The sequence below is a fragment of the Phocoena sinus genome, chromosome 8 (genome assembly GCF_008692025.1).
Source record: "Phocoena sinus isolate mPhoSin1 chromosome 8, mPhoSin1.pri, whole genome shotgun sequence".
Lineage (NCBI taxonomy): Eukaryota > Metazoa > Chordata > Mammalia > Artiodactyla > Phocoenidae > Phocoena > Phocoena sinus.
In genome coordinates this window covers 24,999,447-25,021,270 of record NC_045770.1, presented here as the reverse complement: position 1 = coordinate 25,021,270, position 21,824 = coordinate 24,999,447, and the positions used below count along the sequence as shown (strand labels likewise).

Below are 21,824 nucleotides of genomic sequence, written 5' to 3'. Positions count from 1 at the left end.
TAAGAATCCGCCTGCCAATGCAGGGGACATGGGTTCGAGACCTGGTCCGGGAAGATCCCACATGCTGCGGAGCAACTAAGCCCTTTCACCACAACTACTGAGCCTGCGCTCTAGAGCCCGCGAGCCACAACTACTGAAGCCTGTGCACCTAGAGCCCGTGCTCTACAACAAGAGAAGCCACCGCAATGAGAAGCCCGTGTACTGCAATAAAGAGTAGCCCCTGCTCTCAGCAACTAGAGAAAACCGGCATGCAGCAGCGAAGACCCAATGCAGCCAAAAATTAAATAAATGAATAAATAAATTTATAAAAAACAATTTAAAGAAAAAAGAGCATATTTGCAGGGACTTCCTTGGCAGTCCAGTGGTTAAGGGGGCGAGGATTTGATCCCTGGTCGGGGAACTAAGATCCTACATGCCGCTCAGCCAAAAAAAAAGCATATTTGGGTTGCCTTTAGCATCCAGATCAATGCATTAGGAATACCAATTAACTCTTGGTAGTAACTATAGTCAGGATTAGTAGTTATTTCAGCCCTTTAAAAATAACCTTTTGTTCTCACGTGAAACCCCCTCCTGTTTTTATTTTTTTCCACAGCATTTATCACCCGTATCTGTTTGCTTATTGTCTGTCTTTCCTTCTAGAATGTAAGCTCCATGAGGGCATGGACTTTGTTTTTTTCTTGTTCACTGTTCCCCTTCCAGAGCTTAAAATAGTAACTGGTACAGAGTAGAGGTTTAATAAGTAATTACTGGATGAAAGTTCCTATATTAATATATGGGTACTATCCAATTGACTAAGATTTTACTGAGTACCTACTATGTGTCAAGCCCTGTGCTAGTAAGGTGTAGTGACAGAGTGGTTATCATCTATGATTTTACAGAGCTAACAATCACAGATAAAACTTCAGACAATTTTCTACTGAACAGGAATATTTTCTTTATTATTGATAAAATGTTATGTGATTACTTCACTAAGATTCTATACGATTTAGTTCATTTAGTAACACTTTATAACAAAAGTTTATCTTTAAAATGCTGTGCTCTTACCCTAGGATCCCAAATATTTCACAAACTACTTCAATCACTTTAAAAAACCATCCCTGTTACTCCCTATAGGAGAAGCCTACATTTATGGATTAAATGATGTCAGCAATAGTAGAAGATCGAATATTTCCTAACTAATCTCTACTTACAATTTCTCTCAGGCACTCTCCTTTGATACTTTTCCACACGGTTTCTCTTTAACTAATAATACAGGTAATTTAATCTCCTTTTTTTTTAAAAAAAGCTGAGCATTTATTCACTGTATATATGTTCATAGAGATGATCAGACCTTTTGAAGAATCACACACCAGTTCCCCTGATCATAGTAGCTTTGCAATATGCTGATATTACTCAAAGTCTGGCAGGCAGCTTCCATTTCTCCCTCACAGAACACATGGTAGTAACGATGAAACACAGGACCTGGGTCATGGGATCCTAATGGTCCAAATGGCTCAATAGACTTGCCCTTACCAGGATTTTCCTTAAGGTGCCAGGGAACCAGTAAGTCTTGAGAATGAAAAGAAGTCCTATTAGTGTGAATAGGCAACTTGGAATTAGTAACTTTCCTTGAATTATATCCTCTATCCTGAAAGTCATTAATGGAGGGAACAGAAGGTGCTGAATCTTGATTGCCCACATCAGGCATCTGCTTCACAAGCAACTCTTGCACTGATGTATCATTGCTGATTTCCTCTTTCTTTTCTTGGCTAATTCTGTTTTCTCTAAGATACTTGGACTTATTATTATTATATTCTTGTTCCATTGCCCAAACATAGATGAGTGCCTTCCCACCAGGTCTTAGGAGTCGAACAAGTTCTTGGAGAGCTGCCACTCTACGCTCCTAGTTAAAACAAAAAAACAACAAACAAAAAACCATATTGCCATTTATCAACGAGAAAGAGATACAGAGAGGAAACAGGAAAATATAACTGACTATAGGACTATTTTCAATTAAGATGGACAGTACAGAAAATCAAACATGAAACAAATCTTATAGTTTAAAAAAAGGGGGAAAAAAGGAGAATTTTGCTCTGCAATTGAGAAGGAAAAAAAAGTGTTGATAAAAGGGGAAAACTTTTTTTTTCTTTCTGATAATAATACAGAGGCATAGAGGCTTTTCTGCTTTGTTTGAAATTCAGTTGAGATCATAAGATATATTGAAACTGCCAGGAATTCCAGCACAAAGGGATCTATAATGTTATTGCTTAGATTGGGGGAAACGAGTAACACCTAGGAATAATAAGATTTTTTCCCTATAAGAAAAATATAAAATATTAAATTCACTTATTTTAAAATTAGAAGCAGAGTGACTAATTAAAAGCATCAGCGTACTACTACCATATAAATACCTGAGTTTTGAAAAAAAGAACAGGAAAAGAAGAAAAATAGAATGGGAAGAACATGAGACTCAGATGTCAGGAATGAGAGTGAGAGCCGAGAAAGCAAGATGGGAAACGGAAATAAAGAAGAAGCTCAGAGGCTGAGGAGACAAAGAATACTCAAGAGGCTTAGAGCTGATGATCTCTTAAAGTCTCTTACAGCTAAATTCTGCGACTCTGTGGGTTTGAGGAAGACATTTAAAGATGAGTAAGACTCAGGTAGGAAAAAGGCAGAAATGTGCAGCAATAAATGCATAGTCTCATCAGACCTCTGTTTAAGTAATCACAGCTCCCATGTAACTCATCTCCATTCCACAGGTTTTCTTTAAAAACTGCAGTAAACTGACAACAAAAGAGAATGGAAAGAAAGGAAAAGCTAAAATGGGGTCCAAATCAGTAAAATCCATGAACATTTCCTGCCACTTAGTTACAAGTTCTTGGAGCAAGAAAGACAATACTTACTGCTGTAGCAAAATGGTGAATAACAGCAATGGAGATGCAAGCATCACAAGACCCACTGCGGATTGGTACTGCCAAAGCATCACAGACAAAGGCCTGATAATGCTTCTCTCTACAAATGTCCACAAGGTTTTGGCTACGATCACAGCCAATCTATAACAGATAAAGAATTTCAGAACAACTTGTTTAAACTTGTTTAAATGTCATAAAGTTATTAGACAGATTTCATATTCATTGTCTAAGACCATGATATTATAGGTTCTTACAACCAGTACAAAGTCAGCTTATATAATTTACAGGGCAGCATTTATTACCTTAACAGGTATCAAACAATTCAAATTAGTGAATGGAAACAAAATAACTAGAATAAAAATAACATTGGTGGAAATGGGAGGTCCTAATTGGCATCTAATTAATCATAACCCAGAATCTTGATCTTTTTGTAATATCACACTTTATTTTATTTTATATCTTATCGTATCTTATATTCTGCACCACACGGCATGTGGGATCTTAGTTCCCTGACCAGGGATCAAACCCACACCCCCTGCAGTGGAAGTGCACAGTCTTAACCACTGGACCACCAGGGAAGTCCAATATCACACATTTTAAAATGGAAATTATCGCATAAACATAGACATTTAGTCTTTTGGGGGAAGCTACAAATAAAGAGGTTCTAAGGTATCTCTTATTAGTATATAAACTATTCAGTAATGACCCAGATATCAGGAGGATGGCTTATTTTTTTTCCTTCTTCTTTATACTTTTCAATATGTATTACTTGCACCATCATAAAATAAAATCTTCCCAAATAAAGTTAAATAATTTATTTCAATTTTTAAAGCCATTGAGTCTTGTTCTGCTAAATACCTGAATTCAAAATTTGTAAAATGCTATTGAATTAAACCTTTTGGCATAACCAAACCATTCTATGGGAATGACAACACTGAAGGCAGCTGGCAGCATCCTTTCATCTCCCCAAGCAGCTGAGGTCTAACATGCCTTATGCATATGTCTGGTTCTTTGGCAAGTATTTGTGGGCTAGGACTGCCTATATTCTCTCTAGTTTTGTTGTTGTTTTTGTACACAGTTTTGCTGTTTAGTTCTAAAAATACCATATATATAGAGAGAAACAAAGACAGAGACAAAGAGAGAGCACACACAAGCACGTGCAATGTGCACATATAAATTGAGGGAGGAATAGGAGGAGCTTAAAGAATGTTAAATCACTAATAATTATCTCCAGATATTTCTTCTTAACCCAATCTCTACAAGAGAGAAAAGATATGTATAAGTAGATTTCATCTAACAGAAGTAGCCACCTCGGTTCATTTGAATTTTTGCTATAAGTAAGCATTGATCATTGCTAAGGGATCAGGTTTCCCTCGTCCATCTGAGAATAAAGATATGAATCTTCATGTCAAAACAATTCTTATTAAGTCACACTGCCATGCCAGTCATAATATCAATTTTCTCAGTTTCTAATAAATATTAAATAGCTTCAGTATTCCAGCCCACAGCTGCATTAATATCTGAGGTATAATAAAAGGTACCAAGCTAGAGGTAAAGTATAGCAATATCATTTTGATATAATTTTAAGATGGAAAAGTACTAAGGGCCCATTAATAACAACAGTGGCACAATTCCCACTTAATTGCGCCCTTTACCTGTATAAGATATATAACTGGCTATTACTCTTACTTATTTTCTTCCATATCTTATGCCAATAGTCACAATATCAAGATGACAGTACCACTCAAACAATATGCATATTATATTTTGGTCTTTGCCAGGTTTTATTACAATAAAATTCAGTTCATGGAAACAGAAGTTTCAAGTATGCCCAACTATTACCTTGCTAAAAGTCAACAAGAAGAAATCCAATGTGCCTATCCCCAGAGATAGAGACAGTTACTCAGAGGAGGAAAGTTATTATCTGAGGATCACAGATAAAACAGAACAAGGAGAAGAGCAACCGAACAAAAACTAGAGAAAATTTCCTTCTTCTTCCTGCCAGACTCTTACAATTATTTGTACAGAGCACTCCTTTTCACCAACAAATGAAATCAGGGGCAATTTTAGTCATAAAGTACCAGGTCTAATGTAGTCCTGACTCATGCCTGGCTCAGTACTTTCACCTTTCACTTATTTTGCCTGAGTCTTCCAAATACTATAGTCAAATCAACAGTATTTTCTTCTCTTCCCTTTCTATTTTTAAATTCCATTAAGTTTTTATACCAAGGATAGTACCAGATATTTGAAATTCTCCCTAATAATGTTACATAATGTCAAAAACAGGACAGAAAATAGCTTATGTATAAATACTCATTAATGGTAAGGGACTCATGTAAAGCTACATATTTCTGTATGTGGGATGGAGATGAATGACAATAAAAACACATATTGGTTGGGCTTAAAATGTATACTTTATACTTCTATATAATTTTTAAAGTCTTCAACATAATATTAAATATGAAATTCTGGAAGTACTGGTAAAAATGAAAAAGTATCCAACTTAGTAAACTAAACAAGGTTTAACTTTTCTTCTATTAAAGTATCAAAAATATTTTAAAACCAAAGTATACCACAGTGATAGCACTGTGATACAACTTCCTGTCATAAAGTGTTGTTGACAGTACAAATTGGCTAGGCCAATTTTAAAAAGCAATTTGGCAAACCATTTATTTTTTTTTTGCAGTACGCAGGCCTCTCACTGTTATGGCCTCTCCCGTTGCGGAGCACAGGCTCCAGACGCGTAGGCTCAGCAGCCATGGCTCACGGGCCTAGTCGCTCCGCGGCATGTGGGATCTTCCCGGACCAGGGCACGAACCCATGTCCCGTGCATCAGCAGGCGGACTCTCACCCGCTGTGCCACCAGGGAAGCCCTAGCAAACCATTTTTTAAGAAAGATAAAAATGTTCACAATTTTTCATCCAATAATCATTCTTCAAAAAATTTATCCTAAGAAAATAATCCAAAATATGGAAAAAGGTAAACAGGCTAATGAAATTGCCTTTAATGAATACCCACCATATGTTAAAGCAGATTCTTTACATTAATGTACTTAACTCTTGACAGTGGTGGAGACAAGATGGTGGAGTATAAGGACTTGAGCTCACCTCCTCTCACAAAAACACTAAAGTCCTCTCAAGAAAACATCAAAATCGCAACTAACTGCTGAACAAAAATCAACAAAAAGGATATTCTACATCCAAGGACAAAGAAGAAGCCACAACAAGACAGTAGGAGGGGCGCATTTGCAGCACAATCAAACCCCATTCCTGCGGATGGGTGACCCACAAACTGGAAAATTCATCACAAAGGTTCTCCCGCGGGAGTGAGAGTTCTGAGCCCCACGTCAGGCTCCTCAGTCTAAGGGCCTGGTATTGGAAGGAGGAACCCCCAGAGCATTTGGCTTTGAAGGCCAGCAGGGTTTGATTGCAGGAACTCCACAGGACTGGGGGAAACAGAAACTCCACTCTCGGAGGGTGCACACAAAGTTTCATGCACACCGAGACCCAGGGACTCGGTGACTTCATAGGAGCTTGGCCAGAACTACCTGCTGGTCTTGGAAGGTATCCTGGAGGGGTGGGGTGGGGTAGTGGCTGTGGCTCACTGTGGGAATAAAAACACTGGTGGCAGAGGTAGAGGTAACAGGGAGTACTCATTGGTGTGAGATCTCCTGGAGGCCGCCATTTTGATACCAAGACCTGGCACCACCCAACAGCCCTGTAGGCTCCAGTGCTGGGATGCCTCAGGCCAAACAACCAACAGGGAGGGGACACAGCCCCACCCATCAGCAGACAGCCTGCCAAAACTCTTCCTGAGCACACAGCCACCTCTAAACACATCCTTGACATGGCCCTGCCCACCAGAGGGACAAGGCCCAGCTCCACCCACCAGTGGGCAGGCACCAGTCCTGCTGACCAGGAAGCCTGTACAACCCTCTAGACTAGCCTCACCCACCTATAATCCTGCAGCCTGCAGCCTACAATCTACAATCCTGCAGCCTGTAGAACAGAAACTGCAAACACAGAAAGTGAGACAAAGTGAGATGACAGAGAAATATGTTCAACACAAAGGAACAAGATAAAACCCTAGAAGAATAACTAAGTCAAGTGGAGATAGGCAATCAACCTGGAAAAGAATTCAGAGTAATGATAGTAAAGATGATCCAAAATCTGGGGAAAAGAATGGAGGCACAGACTGAGAAGATACTAGAAATATTCAACAAAGATATAAAGAACAAACAGAGGTGAACAATACGATAAGTAAAATGAAAAATACACTAGAAGGAATCGATAGCAGAATAAATGAGGCAGAAGAACAGATAAGCGACTGGAAAGACAGAATGGTGGAATCACTGCTATGGAACAGAATAAAGAAAAAAGAATGAAAAGAAATGAGGACAATGTAAGAGACCTCTGGGACAACATTAAATGTACCAACATTTGCATTATAGGGGCTCCAGAAGGAGAAGAGAGAGAGAAAGGACCTGACAAAATTATGGAAGAGATAATAGCTGAAAACTTCCCTGACATGGGAAAGGAAAACATCACCCAAGTACAGGAAGTGCAGAGTCCCATACAGGATAAACCCAAGAAGGAACATGCTGAGACACATATTAATCTACTTGACAAAAATTCAAGACAAAGAGAAAATATTAAAAGCAACAATGGAAAAGCAAAAAATAACATACAAGGGAATCCACATAAAGTTACAGATGATTTTTCAGCAGAAACTCTGCAAGCCAGAAAGGAGTGGCACAATGTATTTAAAGTGATGAAAGGGAAAAACCTACAAACAAGAATATTCTACCCATCAAGGCCCCCGTTCAGACTTGACAGAGAAATCAAAAGCTTACAGACAAGCAAAAGCTAAGAGAATTCAGCACCACCAGACCAGTTTTACAACAAATGCTAAAGGAACATCTCTAGGCAGAAAAGAAAAGGCCACAATTAAAAACAAAATTACAAATGGGAAAGCTCACCGGTAAAGGCAAACATACAATAAAGGTAGGAAATCATCCACACGCAAATATGATATCAAAAACCAGCAACTGTGAGGAGAGTACAAATGCAGGATATTGGAAATGCATTGGAAATTAAGAGACCATCAACTTAAAATAATCTTGTATATATACATATAGACTGCTATATCAAAATCTCAAAGTAACCACAAGCCAAAAGGCTACAATACACACACACACACACAAAAGAAAAAGCAATCCAAACACAACACTAAAGACAGTCATCAAATCACAAAAGAGAACAAAAGAAGAAGGGAAGGTTCTTGAAAATATAAACAAAATTGATAAACCTTTATCCAGACTCATCAAGAAAAAAAGGAGAGGACTCAAATCAATAAAATTAGAAATGAAAAAGAAGTTACAACTGACACCACAGAAATACAAAGGATCAAAAGAGACTACTACAAGCAACTATATGCCAATAAAATGGACGACTTAGAAGAAATGGACGAATTCTTTAAAAGGTACAATCTCCCAAGACTGAATCAGGAAGAAATAGAAAATATGAACAGACCAATGACAAGTAATGAAATTGAAACTATGATTAAAAGCTCCCAAAAAACAAAAGTCCAGGACCAGATGGCTTCACAGGCGAATTCTATCAAACATTTAGAGAAGAGTTAACACCTATGCTTCTGAAACTATTTCCAAACACTGCAGAGGAAGGAACATACCCAACCTCATTCTATGAGGTCACAATCACCCTGACACCAAAACCACACAAAGATACCGCAAAAAAAAGAAACTTACAGGCCAATATCACTGCTGAACATAAACGCAGAAATCCTCAACAAAATACTAGCAATCAAAATTCAACAACACAGTAAAAGGATCATATACCATGTTCAAGTGGGATTTATCCCAGGAATGCAAGGATTTTTCAATATCCGCAAATGAATCAGTGTGATACACCGTACCAACAAATTGAAGAATAAAAACCATATGATAATCTCAATAGATGCAGAAAAAACTTTCAACAAAACTCAACACCCATTTATGATAAAAACTCTCAAGAAAGTAGGCATAGAGGGAACTTACCTCAACATAACAGAGGCCATATATGACAAACCCACAGCCAACATCGGTCTCAATGGTGAAAGACTGAAACCATTTCCTCTAAGATCAGCAACAAGGAAAGGTTATCCACTCTCACCACTATTATTTAACATAGTTTTGTAAGTTTTAGCCACAGCAATCAGAGAAGAAAAAGAAATAAAAGGAATCCAAATCAGAAAAGAAAAAGTAAAGCTGTCACTGTTTGCAGATGACATGATACTATACATAGAGAATCCTAAAGATGCTACCAGAAAACTAATAATGAATTTGGTAAAGTAGCAGGATACAAAATTAATGCACAGAGATCTCTTGAATTCCTATACACTAATGATGAAAAATCTGAAAGAGAAATTAAGGGAACACTCCCATTTACCATTGCAACAAAAAGAATAAAATACCTAGGAATAAACCTACCTAAGGAGACAAAGATCTGTATGCAGAAAACTGTAAGACATTGGTGAAATAAATTAAAGATGATACAGAGAGATATACCATGTTCTTGGATGGGAAGAATCAACACTATGAAAATGACTATACTACCCAAAACAATATACAGAGTCAATGCAATCCCTATCAAACTACCAATGGCATTTTTCACAGAATGAGAACAAAAAATTTCAAAATTTAGGGCTTCCCTGGTGGCACAGTGGTTGAGAGTCCACCTGCTGATGCAAGGGACACAGGTTCATGCCCCGGTCTGGGAAGATCCCACATGCCGCGGAGCGGCTGGGCCCGTGAGCCATGGCCACTAAGCCTGCACATCCGGAGCCTGTGCTTCACAACGGGAGAGGCCACTATAGTGAGAGGCCCAGGTACTGCAAAAAAAAAAAAAAAAAATTTCAAAATTTGTATGGAAACACAAAAGACCCCAATAGCCAAAGCAATCTTGAGAAAGAAAAACGGAAATGGAGGAATCAGGCTCCCTGACTTCAGACTATACTACAAAGCTACAATAATCAAGACAGTATGGTAATGGCACAAAAACAGAAATACAGATCAATGGAACAGGATAGAAAACCCAGAGATAAACCCATTTACATATGGTCACCTTAACTTTGATAAAGGAGGCAAGAATATACAATGGAGAAAAGACAGCCACTTCATCAAGTGGTGCTGGGAAAACTGGACAGCTACATATAAAAGAATGCAATTAGAACTCTTCCTAACAGCATACACAAAAATAAACTTAAAATGGATTAAGGACCTAAATGTAAGATAAAACTCTTAAAAGAAAAGATAGGAAGAACACATTTTGACATAAATCACAGCAAGATCGTTTTTGACACACCTCCTAGAGAAATGGAAATAAAAACAAAAATAAACCAATGGGACCTAATGAAACTTAAAAGCTTTTGCACAGCAAAGGAAAACATAAACAAGACGAAAAGATAACCCTCAGAATGGGAGAAAATATTTGCAAACGAAGCAACTGATAAAGGATTTATCATAAATGGGTGTTGAATTTTGTCAAAAGCTTTTTCTTTACCTATTGAGATGATGATATGGTTTTTCTCCTTCAATTTGTTAATACGGTTTATCACATTGATTGATTTGTATTTACTGAAGTATCCTGGCATTCCTGGGATAAGCCCCACTTGACTATGGTGTATGATCCTTTTAATGTGCTGTTAGATTCTGTTTGCTAGTATTTTGTTGAGGAATTTTGCATCTATGTTCATCAGTGATATAGGCCTGTAGTTTTCTTTCTTTGTGACATCTTTGTCTGCTTTTGTTATCAGGTTGATGGTGGCCTCTCAGAATGAGTTTGGGAGTGTTCCTCCCTCTGCTATATTTTGGAAGAGTTTGAGAAGAATAGGTGTTAGCTCTTCTCTAAATGTTTGATAGAATTCGTCTGTGAAGCCTTCTGGTCCTCGACTTTTGTTTGTTGGAAGATTTTTAATCACAGTCTCAATTTCAGTGCTTGTGATTGGTCTATTTGTATTTTCTATTCCTTCCTGGTTCAGCCTCAGAAGGCTGTACTTTTCTAAGACTTTGTCCATTTCTTTCAGGTTGTCCATTTTATTGGCACACAGTTGCTTGTAAGTAATCTCTCATGATCCTTTTTATTTCTGCAGTGTCAGGTGTTACTTCTTTTTCATTTCTAATTCTGTTGATTTGAGTCTTTTCCCTTTTTTTCTTGATGAGTCTGTCTAATGGTTTATCAATTTTGTTTATCTTCTCAAAGAACCAGTTTTTAATTTTATTAATTTTTGCTATTGTTTCCTTCATTTCTTTTTCATTTATTTCTAATCTGTTCTTTATGATTTCTTTCTTTCTGCAAACTTTGGGTTTTTTTTCTTCTCTCTCTAATTGTTTTAGGTGTAAGGTTAGATTATTTATTTGAGATGTTTCTTGTTTCCTGAGGTAGGATTGTATTGCTATAAACTTCCCTCTTAGAACTGCTTTTGCTGCATCCCATAGGTTTTGGGTTGTCGTGTTTTCATTGTCACTTGTTTCTTTTTTGATTTCCTCTTTGATTTCTTCAGTGATCTCTTGGTTATTTAGTAGTGTATTGTTTAGCCTCCATGTGTTTGTATTTTCTACAGATTTTTTCCTAATCTAGTCTCATAGAGTTGTGGTTGGAAAAGATACTTGATATAATTTCAGTTTTCTTAAATTTACCAAGGCTTGATTTGTGACTCAAGATATGATCTATCCTGTTGAATGTTTCATGAGCGCTTGAGAAGAAAGTGTATTCTGTTGTTTTTGGATGGAATGTCCTATAAATATTAATTAAGTCCATCTTGTTTAATGTATCATTTAAAGCTCATTTCCTTATTTATTTTCATTTTGGATGATCTGTCCATTGGTGAAAGTGGGGTGTTAAAGTCCCCTACTATGATTGTGTTACTGTCGATTTCCCCTTTTATGGCTGTTAGCATTTGTCATGTAGTGAGGTGCTCCTATGTTGGGAGCATATTTACAATTGTTATATCTTCTTGGATTGATCCCTTAATCATTATGTAGTGTCCTTCTTTGTCTCTTGTAATAGTCTTTATTTTAAAGTCTCTTTTGTCTGATATGAGAATTGCTACTCCAGCTTTCTTTTGATTTATGTTTGCATGGAATATCTTGTGCCATCCCCTCACTTTCAGTCTTTATGTGTCCCTAGGTCTGAAGTGGGTCTCTTATAGACAGCATATATATACAGGTCTTGTTTTTAAGTTAAGTATTTATCTAAGAAACACATTCAGACTGAAGGTACTCTAAAATCAATGCACAGAACATCATGTAGTGAATAAGCTAGCCCAAGCTCTGGGTATGCACATCTCATCTATTATTGGTACAATTATAAAGGCAATAAGTTTCTTGAAGGTATAAAATCTTTCTTATAAAATTTAACTCTGAAAATAAAGCCAACAGCTAATGCTAATGCTAGGAATTATGGAGTCTAAATAAGAAATGTTTCTTAGCTAGAATATAGAAATTTTGAGTTAAAGAGCAGAAGAACAAGCTCATGCATAACTCAGATCAGATAAGAACAGATTCACCACATTTACTTCTAAGAGAAATGAATAGTTGTTTATAAAACTATTTCCATGAGAGCCCCAGCTAGTATTTTTAAAATATACTTTGTAAAGGAAATTATATAAAATAGTGATACTAATAAGTTTTTAAATTCTGAGACTATCTTAGATATACATTTGAATACCCAGAATGAATGTCTCAGGTCACATCCTCTCATGAATGTCAAGAAATGCACATATTTTCATGCTCAAAGATGGCTGTTCAAAATACACTCAAGTATCATTGCTCCATCCAGGTTGGAGCCTCAGCAGCTTAAAAAAGTAGTTTTCTCTTTTACCATACATAATTCCATTTCTTGTATAATGAAAACCATAACTCCAACCCAGACAAGTAGTTTTCATTCATTCATTGAACCACACCTACTGAGCCTTCCCTAGATGTCAGACTATGGCAGTAGGTTCCAGAAAGAGCAGACAGGAAAGAACACATGCAGACTGCCACTGATAAAATGAATGTAGATTATGGAGAGTGAGTACACTTATGATTTTCTATTTCTTCTGAATATATTCCTTCTTGAATCAGCTTCAGGTTTTTGGTTCAGTTTATCAAGAAATCATTTTTCTTAACTGTAACAGGATAATATTATCATATGACTAAGTCAGTGTGTTTGACTTCAACCTAGTTTCACTGTCACAATTGATACCTGACTAGACATAGCCACAGGTTATCATCAAGAAAGTGTAAAAGCAGAGCTTCCTGAGAAACATTTTTGGACAGTACCTTAAGATTAAAACATCAGAAGATATACTTTGTTTTAAGCTGTGGTTAGAGTTGTGACAAATCTAAAACCTATTTCCTCTTCAACATGAACAAACTTAATTCACTCGACCTTATTCTTACTAAAATTTAATTGTAAACATGATGACAATATATGAATACTTGTCTTCTCTTGATGAAAAGCGATTCTTTTATCTGCCTCTTAATGCACAAAGTCTACCTTTCCTCAATTGCAGTAGTGCTGTTCTTTCTTCATGTAGGTGTACAATATCTAGGATGAGGTAAAAATAAAGATTACAAGCAATCTGATATACTACAACAGCCCATGAAAGTAGACTGCTCTCATTCTCCTTACATACTCCCCTTACTCTAGTCCTTCCTCCCCTAATCTTGAGAAAGGGAAGCTCCAGTCCTCACAGAGCAGTGTTGACATGAGTACTTACAACAATGCACTAATGCAGGGAGAACTTCCTACTTCTTAGCACAGCAGAGAAAAAAGTGATCCATTAGAAAAGGAAATTATAACAACTGAAAACAGAAACTTTGGCATCAGAGAGAAGTGGGTTCAAGTCCTAGGTCTAGCACTATAACCTTGGTCAAATTTTTAATCTACTTGAGGTTTAATATTCTCAACAGTAAGACAACAATAAATACTAACCTTTTTTTTTTTCTATTATGAGTAAAAGAACACTAGATTTGGAGTCATAAGGCATGGGTTCAAGTTCCAGTTATATCCTCTAATAATATAACACCAAGGAAGTAATATAACCTCTGTGAGCCTCAGTTTCTTCATTTATAAAAGATGGACGAAAATATCTGCTTTATACTTCTCATACTTACAAGAAACTAGGAAAGAAAATGGTTTCTATAAAAATCCTTTATAACCTGTAAAGAGTTTTATAAATATAAGATAGTTTTACTGATAAAATAATCTTAGAAAGCAAAATTTGAAGGGACCAAAAAAAAAAAAACCTGCAAATAATGGCATGCCCATAAATTTCTAGAGGAATAAAAAAGAATGGGAGTGTTCATTAATTTTCAACCTGTTGGTTACAATTTTCTGCAGTAACCTAAAAACACAGCATTATATCATGATGAAGGTGATAATAACCCTTACAAATAAAGAAAAAGAAAGCCAGAAGCAACAATTACTTGCCATATATAACTCCTTATTGATGCCAAGATATTTTCCATTTCCACATCCAATATCAGCAACTAATGAACCACTTGGCAAAGCTTTCAAAAACTCCACGATGTGTGGCCAAGGGGTATGTCTCGTGCTGCTAAAGTGTCTAGCAATTTCTTCATAAACTTGATGGACATATTCTTGCTCCAGTTGTGAGGCTTCTTTATCACTCTCTGGAAATGATGTGGAAGTCTCCTTCATCTGGCTGTCACAGACCAAAGGGTAACCTAATGAATAAAAGAAAGCAATATAAACCATTTACTTATTTGTTTGTTTTTTTAATTTATTTTTTGGCCGCACCACGTGGCACGTGGGAGCTTAGTTCCCCGACCTGGGATTGAATCCACGCTCCCTGCATTGGAAGCACAGAGTCTTAACCACGGGACCACCAGGGAAGTCGCTAAACCATTATTTTTATCCAAATGATTCATAAGGTATGATTGTTTTCTCAAAAGAAAAAGCAAATCAATCCACGTTTGATGACTAGGGTTAAATAGGCTCTGATTTATCAGTTAAAAAAAAGTAGTTCTTACTTAGCAAGCCCAATTATGTATGTGAGGGGTCTAATATAAGAAGGGGTAAATCCATTTGAAACAAAATATGACTGTAATTCTGCATGCCTTATAATGCAGATGCCTATTTCATCTTGGGATTAAGGGTCCTCTTATTCAGGAAAGCATCTTGATGGGCCTGGTGTAACCAGAAGAAATTTAGCAATTAACAGGATTTAGGGTTTTTGTCTTGGTAGGAGTTCTGGGGACCCTAGGACTCTCAGAAGAACCAGACCTAGAAACAAAGTGTGATTTGGTAATAACCACAAGATTTAATGAATACTGTTTGAAGTGGTTTACATATATTGTCTCAATCCTCACAGTAACACTACGAATAGGTATTATTACATTCATTTTACAGATGACGAAACTGACTCACGGAATATTAAATAATGATCCCAACGTGACAAAGATGTTAAGTCATAGAGTCAAGATTTGAACCCAGGCAGTGGAGACTCCAGAATCCACATTCTCAATGACTACACTGTGTTGCCTCCTTCAATAGAATGAGCAAATCCTAAGGAGAACACCAGCAAGTAGAGGAGATGACAGAGGAAATTTAGGATACAATGTCTCAAATTAATTTTGAAGTGTTCCCTGTTCTCTGCAATAACGTCTAATATTCATTTCGAGTCCTTGTCTTTTCTTGGCTATGCTATAATTTCCCTTTGTCTTCAGCCAGTCTGTAGCACACAACATCTTTTTATGGGTAGTATACTAGAGAATAAAGAAAGAAGTAGTGTTCCCAGAGAAACCACAGACAAGACTTAGCAATAATTAGAAAGCATGTGGCAGCAAAGAATTGATGGCTTCAGGAATTTTCCCTAAATATAACTAGAAGATTCCAAACTTTGAATGGAAGTGGAACTATCTAGTCCCTACTAATGTGTAAAGTGAAGCTCTAAATACTATATGTAGACATTTAAGAAAAGGGTAGCCCCAGAAAGCTTGAGAGCTCTAAAACATACATGTGGAAACAGATGGGTTACATTATGTTGGTTACATCAGAATTACAATTACACTACAATATACATTACAATTATCTTAAGCTGGTCTTGCTAAAAATTTTATTCTCTTGGAAATTATGAACATCTCAGTTATGTAAAAGGAGGATCACTTAAATCCACAAATTTTGACCAAAAGTATCCAAAAGATGGCCTTGATCTTTTAAAAAAATCTGTAAACCGAATAATCAGAGCTTCTTATAGCAACCCTTAATGTCCATAACAAAAAAACATTTGCATAAGAAAACCAACTTGTCTCTTCTACTAAATTTCAAATTCCTTGAGAACAAGAGCCATGCTTTATTTTTCTATACCTTGTAAAGCTACTGGCAGTGTTAGACGTTCATCAAATACTAAATAAATATTTTTCAATTGATAAAAAAATTTTGTTTTTAAGTCCTCAGTGACACTTTTAGCAAAAGAAACAAAAACCTGTTAAAACCTATTTTAAGCTTCACTAACATGAAGTTATCAAATATGAAGAGTACAAGTTTCCTAACAGAATAATATCTTATACATATAATAAAGATTTTTAATTTAAAATGTTTTTAAGATGACTAAATCCAAAAGCTCCTGCTGAGATACCACCCATAACTGAAACCACCAGGATGTAAAAAGCTCATAACATCACTGTTATTGTAAAATATTATTTATAAAACACAAGGGGTATTTATTTGAGTCCAAGAAATACAGGTCATGATGCACTTATACAGACAATTCAGAACAGCATCCTCGACAAGTTTTTGAGCACTCCTTTCCCAACTGACTAAAACAAACACTGTTTATCCCCCTAAAGTTATCCACTTACTATAGAACAGTTTGTCATCTCCAACTTCCCTGTTAAGTTAATGAGAAGTAATTGAGAAATGTGACAAGCTGTTTCCAAAAAAACTTATTCTTGTACAAGTGATATTTTATTTTATTTATTTATTTTTTTCCCCACCGTGCAGGGATCTTTTTTTTTTTTTTTTTTTTTGCGGTACGCGGGCCTCTCACTGTTGTGGCCTCTCCTGTTGTAGAACACAGGCTCCGGACGCGCAGGCTCAGTGGCCATGGCTCACGGGCCCAGCCGCTCTGCAGCATGTGGGATCTTCCCGGACCGGGGCACGAACCCATGTCCCCTGCATTGGCAGGCAGACTCTCAACCACTGCGCCACCAGGGAAGCCCCGACAAGTGATATTTTAATGCCCCCAAACTGTAGTATTCTTAACCATGACTATAATAAATAAAATATTCATTTAGAATCCAACTATGCTCAAGTACTATGTTTGAGGAAAATAAAGATGAGTAAGATGCAGTCCCTGCCCTCAAGGACTATAAACCTAACCACGGGAGTGGTTAAGAAAAGTATATGTAAGTACAATACAAGGCAGAACACAGGAAATGCCATTAGAGGAGTTAAGACAAAGCTCTTCTCAGTTCTTATGGGACTTTAAAAGATTTTCATAGTAGATTTACTCCATTTTACAGGAGAACCAAAATTATATACTTACTACAATTACAAGGTGTTTGCCTCACTTTCCTAAAGGTAAATGATGTCCGTATTCCCCTCTTGCTTAAAGTTAAGTCTTCAACATCTCCGGTGATAATTCCACTTTTGTGACCCCTGGACGCTTGAACAGTATCAAATTTTCTGGGTGTGATTCTAAAAACAACAGTCAAATTAGTTTATTTAACACTGTATTCAGAAAAATATTTTATGTCCTTTAAAAATATTAAGCGAATAGAGTAAATCTAGAAGAATTTATTGCAAATATCTATTGGATTCCCTGAATTGCTAAGCATTATGGAAAAAAATCAAAGAAATAGAAGTCTTTGTCTCTTAGGAAATTAGTTCCAGGGTAATCATTTACATCTAACAAACTATGCAAGGGGGAAAAGTAGAAAAATAACAAATGCTTAATTAATACCAATGCCAAGGAAGAAAAAACACGAAACAGATGGGACAAAGAGGAAACAGATAGTAAAGTTAAATCCAATTATCAGTAATGTTAAATGTAAAAGGACTTTAAATCCAATTAAAGAACAAAGAATTTCAGACTGGATGTTTTTAAAAATCCAACTATGTGCTGATTACAAGAGACACACCTTAGAAATAAGGACAGAGAATGGTTGAAAATGATAGAAAAAATAGATACAACATACAAAAAACAAATATTTTGCATATACCTAGCAAAACCAAAAGAAATGTGGTATAGCTATACTAATCAGACAAAGTAGACTTTAAGGCAATAAGTGTTAATAGAGATAAAAAGGAACATTTCATAATGATAACAGGGTCAATCCAACAGAAAAATATTATGTAAAAACCCTATATATTTGTATGCACCTAACTAATAGCACAGCCTCAAAATATATAAAGCAAAAAGTGAAAACAAAATCTAAAAGGAGAAATAGACAAATACATAATTATCACTGGAATTTCTAATATATCTTTCTTAGTAAGTGAAATCTAGCTGCAAGTCAAGGACATCATCAGAAAACAACAGATAATGGAACAAAAAAGTATATGATTAACAGATAAAATAAGTAAAACAAAGATTGAAAACTAAAGAGAGAAAAGTACAAGCCATTGTAGATTATAAGAAAGTTTAAAGGGAATCTTGGAAGATCGATCAAATTTTTGAACGGGAAAAAGGAATCATTTAGTAAGAAAATATGGCCTTTTCAAAGTTAAATTTATAGAGTGAAATGCACATATCTTAAGTGTACAGTTCAATGAATTTTGACAAATGCACACAACCATGTATCCACCATCCCAATCAAGACAATTACCCAAGGAAATTCCCTCGTGCCCTTTTCCAGTCAGTCTTCCCCGCCCCCCTGAAAGCAACCACTATTCTGATTTCTATCTGTATAATTTTGCCTGTTCTTGAATTTCATATATAGTTGGCACTATTTTGTATCTGGCTTTGTCCACTGAACATAATTTTGAGATTTAGCCATGTAGCTGTGTGCTTCAGCAGTTCACTGTTTTTCTTTAATCACTGAGTAAAATTTCATTATATGAACATGCCATAATTTATCCTAAATCTCCTGTTTATTGATATTTGGCATTCTTAGTTTTGGACTATTACAAATAAAGCTTATACACATCTTTTTCAGATATATACTTTTATTACTCTTGGGAAAATACCTAAGACTGAAATTGGTGGGTCATAGTGTAAGAAACTACCAGTTTTCTAAGATGGTTGCACATAATTTTACACTCCCACCAGCAACATATGAGAGTTTCAGGCTGCTTGACATTCTCACCAACACTTGGTATTGTCTAAGTTTTAAATATTAGCCATTTTAGCATGTAGCAAGTGATATGAACTTTCAGTTATAATTTGTATTTCTCTGATGACTAATGATATTGTTTCTTTTCATGTGCTTTTTAGCCATTCATAGATCCTTCTGGTAAAGGATCTGTTCAAATCTTATACCCAGTCTTTTATTAGATATATGTATTGTGGATACTTTTTCCCCCATGTATAGCCTGGCTTTTCATTTTCTTAATGCTGTCTTCTGATAAGCAGAAGTTTTAAATTTTGATGCAGTTATTTTGTCTTCTTTTTCTTTTACAGTGTTCTGAAACCTTTCTAAAAAAAACTTTGCCTACCCCAGAGCTGCAAAAGTATCCTCTTGTATTTTCTTCTAGACATCTCCTAGTTTTTGTTTTTACATTTAGATTTATGATCTATCCCATATTAATTTTTGTGAATGGTGTGAGGTATATCAAGGCTCATTTTATTTCCACATAGAGCTCTGATTGTCCCAGCACCGTCTGTTGAAAATTTTCCTTTCCACAATGAATTGTGTTGCCATCTTTGTCAAAAATCAACGGACACCATATCTATGAATATATTCTGTCCCACTGGTCTATTTGTCTATCTGTACAACAATACTACACTCTTTTGATTAGGTAGCTTTATATATAGTAAATCTTAAACGTCAGGTAGAATAAATCTTGCAACATTGTTGTTATGTTCAAGATTGTTTGGATTATTCTTTTTTTTTTTGCAGTATGTGGGTCTCTCACTGTTGTGGCCTCTCCCGTTGTGGAGCACAGGCTCCAGACGCGCAGGCTCAGAGGCCATGGCTCATGGGCCTAGCCGCTCCACAGCATGTGGCATCTTCCCGGACCGGGACACGAACCCATGTCCCCTGCATCGGCAGGCGGACTCTCAACCACTGCGCCACCAGGGAAGCCCTGGATTATTCTTGATCACTCACGTTTCCTGGTAAATTTTAGAATCTGCTTATCAATTTCTACAAAAAAAGTCTTTTAAGATTCTGATTGGAATTACACTAAATCATTAGATCAATTTGGGAATAACTGATACCTTAACAATATTAAGTTCCCTACCCATGATTATGTCATCTCTATTTCTTCATTTATTTTGCTCTGTAATTTCTCTTACCAATGTTTCATGATTTTTAGAGTATACGTGTTGTATATCTTTTGTTAAATTTATTTCTGAGACTTAAATCTTCTAAAGCCAAGTTGTCTGCTTGACCCACTCTACCAAGGTTATCTGCCTATAGAAGTGGGTTTCATACTCACAGGGAATGTGCCAGGCCTGAAAGATCTCAGCAAATTTTTAAAAAGCATAATTTTATACTACAGTTGTTGATACTGCTTTATCAAGAATCAGATATGTTGACTACACACCTAGAAAAATATCAACCATATAATTAAAGTACAAACCATGTCTACCAGACAGCCCACAGTAGTCTGCCCACCACAACTTGAGGAACCATGCAGTCCACATAGAGGGCACCCCTAGAGCATATAGATCTGGTGTCCAGAGGGCAGTGTGCTGCTGGGCCCCATAGGACACTTCCTAGGTAAGATCACGTCTCTGAGATTGAGAAATATAACCCAACAAATACATAGAAATAAAAGCAGCAAATTAGGCAAAATGAGGTGACAGAGGAATATGTTCCAAATGAAAGAACAAGATAAAAACCCCAGAAGAAGAACTAAGTAAAGTGGAGATAAGCAATCTGCCCAACAGAGAGTTCAAGGTAGTGATTGTAAAGTTCATCAAAGAACTCAGGAGAAGATTGGGTGAACAGAGCGAGAAGTTAGAAATTTTTAACAATGAGTTAGAAAATATAAAGAAGAAACAAACAGAGCTGAAAAATATGACCACTGAAATAAAAAATACAGTAGATGGAATCAGTAGATTAGATATATAGAGAAATGGATTATCGAGCTGGAGACAGACAGAGTAGTGGAAATCACTCAAGCTGAACAGAAAAAAGAAAAAAGAATAAAAAGAAATGAGGACAGGAGACGAGGGGAAGATGGAGGAAGAGTAAGATGCGGAGATCACCTTCCACCCCACAGATACACCAGAAATACATCTACACGTGGAACAACTCCTACAGAACACCTACTGAACGCTGGCAGAAGACCTCAGACCTCCCAAAAGGCAAGAAACTCCTCATGTACCTCGGTAGGGCAAAAGAAAAAAAGAAAAAACAGAGACAAAAGATGCAGGGACGGGACCTGCACCAGTGGGAGGGAGCTGTGAAGGAGGAAAGGATTCCACACACTAGGAAGCCCCTTCGCGGGCGGAGACTGCGGGTGGCGGAGGGTGGAAGCTTCGGAGCCGCGGAGGAGACCGCAGCAACAGGGGTGCAGAGGGCAAAGCGGGGAGATTCTCGCACAGAGGATCGGTGCCGACTGGCACTCACCAGCCCGAGAGGCTTGTCTGCTCACCCGCCGGGGCGGGCGGGGCTGCGAGCTGAGGCTCGGGCTTTGGTCGGAGCACAGGGAGAGGACTGAGGTTGGCAGCGTGAACACAGCCTGAAGGGGTTAGTGCACCACAGCTAGCCGGGAGGGAGTCCGGCAAAAGGTCTGGAGCTGCCGAAGAGGCAAG

The 21,824-nt window shown here is 36.9% G+C and overlaps 1 protein-coding gene across 2 annotated transcripts in view; it reads right to left on the bottom strand.

The window, feature by feature from the left end:
• Window positions 1-913: 913 nt before the first annotated feature.
• ALKBH8 (alkB homolog 8, tRNA methyltransferase) overlaps window positions 914-21,824 on the bottom strand; it is a 73,270-nt gene continuing 52,359 nt past the window's right edge. Inside the window, exons 9-12 of one of the 2 annotated variants that reach the window (XM_032641929.1) lie at window positions 17,445-17,596; window positions 14,366-14,622; window positions 2,883-3,032; window positions 914-1,882 (exon numbers count right to left, since the gene is read on the bottom strand). In XM_032641929.1, coding sequence (XP_032497820.1) covers window positions 1,325-1,882; window positions 2,883-3,032; window positions 14,366-14,622; window positions 17,445-17,596 — 1,117 coding nt within the window. In that variant the 3' untranslated portion in view covers window positions 914-1,324. The remainder of the gene's footprint in view (window positions 1,883-2,882; window positions 3,033-14,365; window positions 14,623-17,444; window positions 17,597-21,824) is intronic. The other variant, XM_032641930.1, reaches the window with a different exon arrangement.